Below are 1,968 nucleotides of genomic sequence, written 5' to 3' on the forward strand. Positions count from 1 at the left end.
GAATGCATGTGAAATCATGACAAATGAAGTGCATTTGGATATAATGCATGTCATGTAAACTGTTGATTTGGAGGTGTTACGCTAATTAAAAGAAAATAAAGATGATTTAATTTAATTTTTAAGTTGCTTTACTTTTAGGTACCGATACTTAATATATGGGTATTGATATAAGATGAGATGGTAATTAAACAGATTTTTTATAGGGGCAGTGTATAGATATCATATCCCTTGGTATCATACCATCTTACTTAAGCTACTAATTCCATCCCTAATAGGTATAATGATTTATTTAGCCTTCTAATTTTATAAAAAAAAAGTCTTTTTAAGCCTCTATTTAAATTTTAATAAAAAATATTTTAGTCATAAAATGAGTTGAAACAAAATGAAAACAAAATACTTTTTAAACATCACCTGATTCCTTCAATATATATAGTGTAATCAAATTGATTACTACCTTAAGCATCGAATCACGATCAATTCCTTTTTCAAATCCTACTGTGGCTCCGCAAGCTCTTCCCGTGTGCGATAAATAACCCACGAACAAAAACTTTATCGTTCACTCTCTTAAACACTTTTTTTCTTTGAGATTTTACTTTTAAAATGATTATGTGGTAATGTTTTGCTTTCTTTTAAAATTTTCATTTTAAATTACACCACTTAATATTTGACATTAAATATTTTAATAATGAAAGAACTAAATTGATATCAATTTTGATAATTTGAGGATGTAATTAGAACATTTTAATAATTAAAAATTAATTTAAAATAAGAGTTATAGTTTGGAGATATTTAAAATATATAACTTTTTTTTTTCAATTGCAAAGTATCACATGGAATTCAACTTTTTTTTATGAACGTACAAATGAAGTGATGAACAAAAAAAAGAAGAAAAGCAGGTAAAAATGGATTGAACCCCGAGTAATATTTTACATTTATTAATCCCCCATTTTTTATTCTTCAACACTTCATGCTTTCGTATATTCTTGCTGGCTTACTGAAAATAGTAGGCAAAGAAAGAAACAAGGGTGGCTCCAACCAAGGACCCAAGAACAGGCATTGTTGAGATTGCGACGCTGGAGTCTGGGCCTGGGGCAGCTGCTGAAGCTGAAGCTGCACCTGGAGCTGAAGCTGGAGCTGGAGATGGAGCGCCAGCAGCCATGACTTCGCTCATAGAGGCGGCGACGGCCACAATGACGGCGCATGAGATCTTCTTCACGTCCATGGTATTGAAGAATAGTAAGCTGACTGAGAGTCGAGAGACCTGCTGCGACGAAAAACAAAATTTATTGATTTTGCTTTTTGTTTTTTGTTTTTCTCGCAGGTCTGAAGAACAACGATGGAGGTGAGTTGAATTTTATAGGTAATTTTAATGTCTATTTTAAGGAAGAAACGGTTCCTCGTGGGCTTAATAAATGGTTTACCTTTGGTTTTGCATGTTTTTAGGATTAAAATTTGCATTTTCCCTTGGTCAAATTCTGTTATAAGTCCTTGTATTCTACTTAAGCCATGAATTTAGTCTCTTTTACTTTTTAAAATTTGAAATTTAAGAATAGTAGTTGTTAAATCCGTTTAGTTAAATTATGTTGTTAGTATTGTACTATGTTTAAAATTGTAGATTTAGTCTATATTTTCTAATTAGATCATTATTAGTCCCTTTAATTTTCAAATTTCGAAATTTTAGTTTTGATGCACACGACGATACTTAAATCCATACTTGACTTTTTTGTGAGTAATATATGGAAATAACAAGCTTATATGACATTATATATGTGATAATATGATTGTCACGTTATATTCTAGAAATAACACAACTTAATGAATTTATCAATTATTGTTTGATCAATGTTGAAATTTTAAAATTCATAAAATATAAGTACTAAATCCATACCTTACACATAATATAATGACTAACGGTAGATTTTAATGTTTTCCTTAAAACTCTACACTAATATAAGAATTTGAGTTTGA

The 1,968-nt window shown here is 29.9% G+C and overlaps 1 protein-coding gene across 1 annotated transcript; it reads right to left on the reverse strand.

Moving 5' to 3' along the window:
- Window positions 1-795: 795 nt before the first annotated feature.
- Window positions 796-1,324, reverse strand: LOC121229579 (arabinogalactan protein 23). The gene has a single exon (XM_041114228.1). It carries the CDS (start codon window positions 1,220-1,222, stop codon window positions 992-994), a length of 231 nt encoding a protein of 76 aa, XP_040970162.1. The 5' UTR covers window positions 1,223-1,324; the 3' UTR covers window positions 796-991.
- Window positions 1,325-1,968: the final 644 nt, after the last annotated feature.

The sequence above is a fragment of the Gossypium hirsutum genome, chromosome A01 (assembly GCF_007990345.1).
Source record: "Gossypium hirsutum isolate 1008001.06 chromosome A01, Gossypium_hirsutum_v2.1, whole genome shotgun sequence".
NCBI classification, from domain to species: Eukaryota; Viridiplantae; Streptophyta; class Magnoliopsida; order Malvales; family Malvaceae; genus Gossypium; species Gossypium hirsutum.

What these genes read in the sequence shown, in the direction of transcription:
- LOC121229579 (XM_041114228.1), bottom strand. Translation starts at nt 1,222, where the DNA reads ATGGACGTGAAGAAGATCTCATGCGCCGTCATTGTGGCCGTCGCCGCC.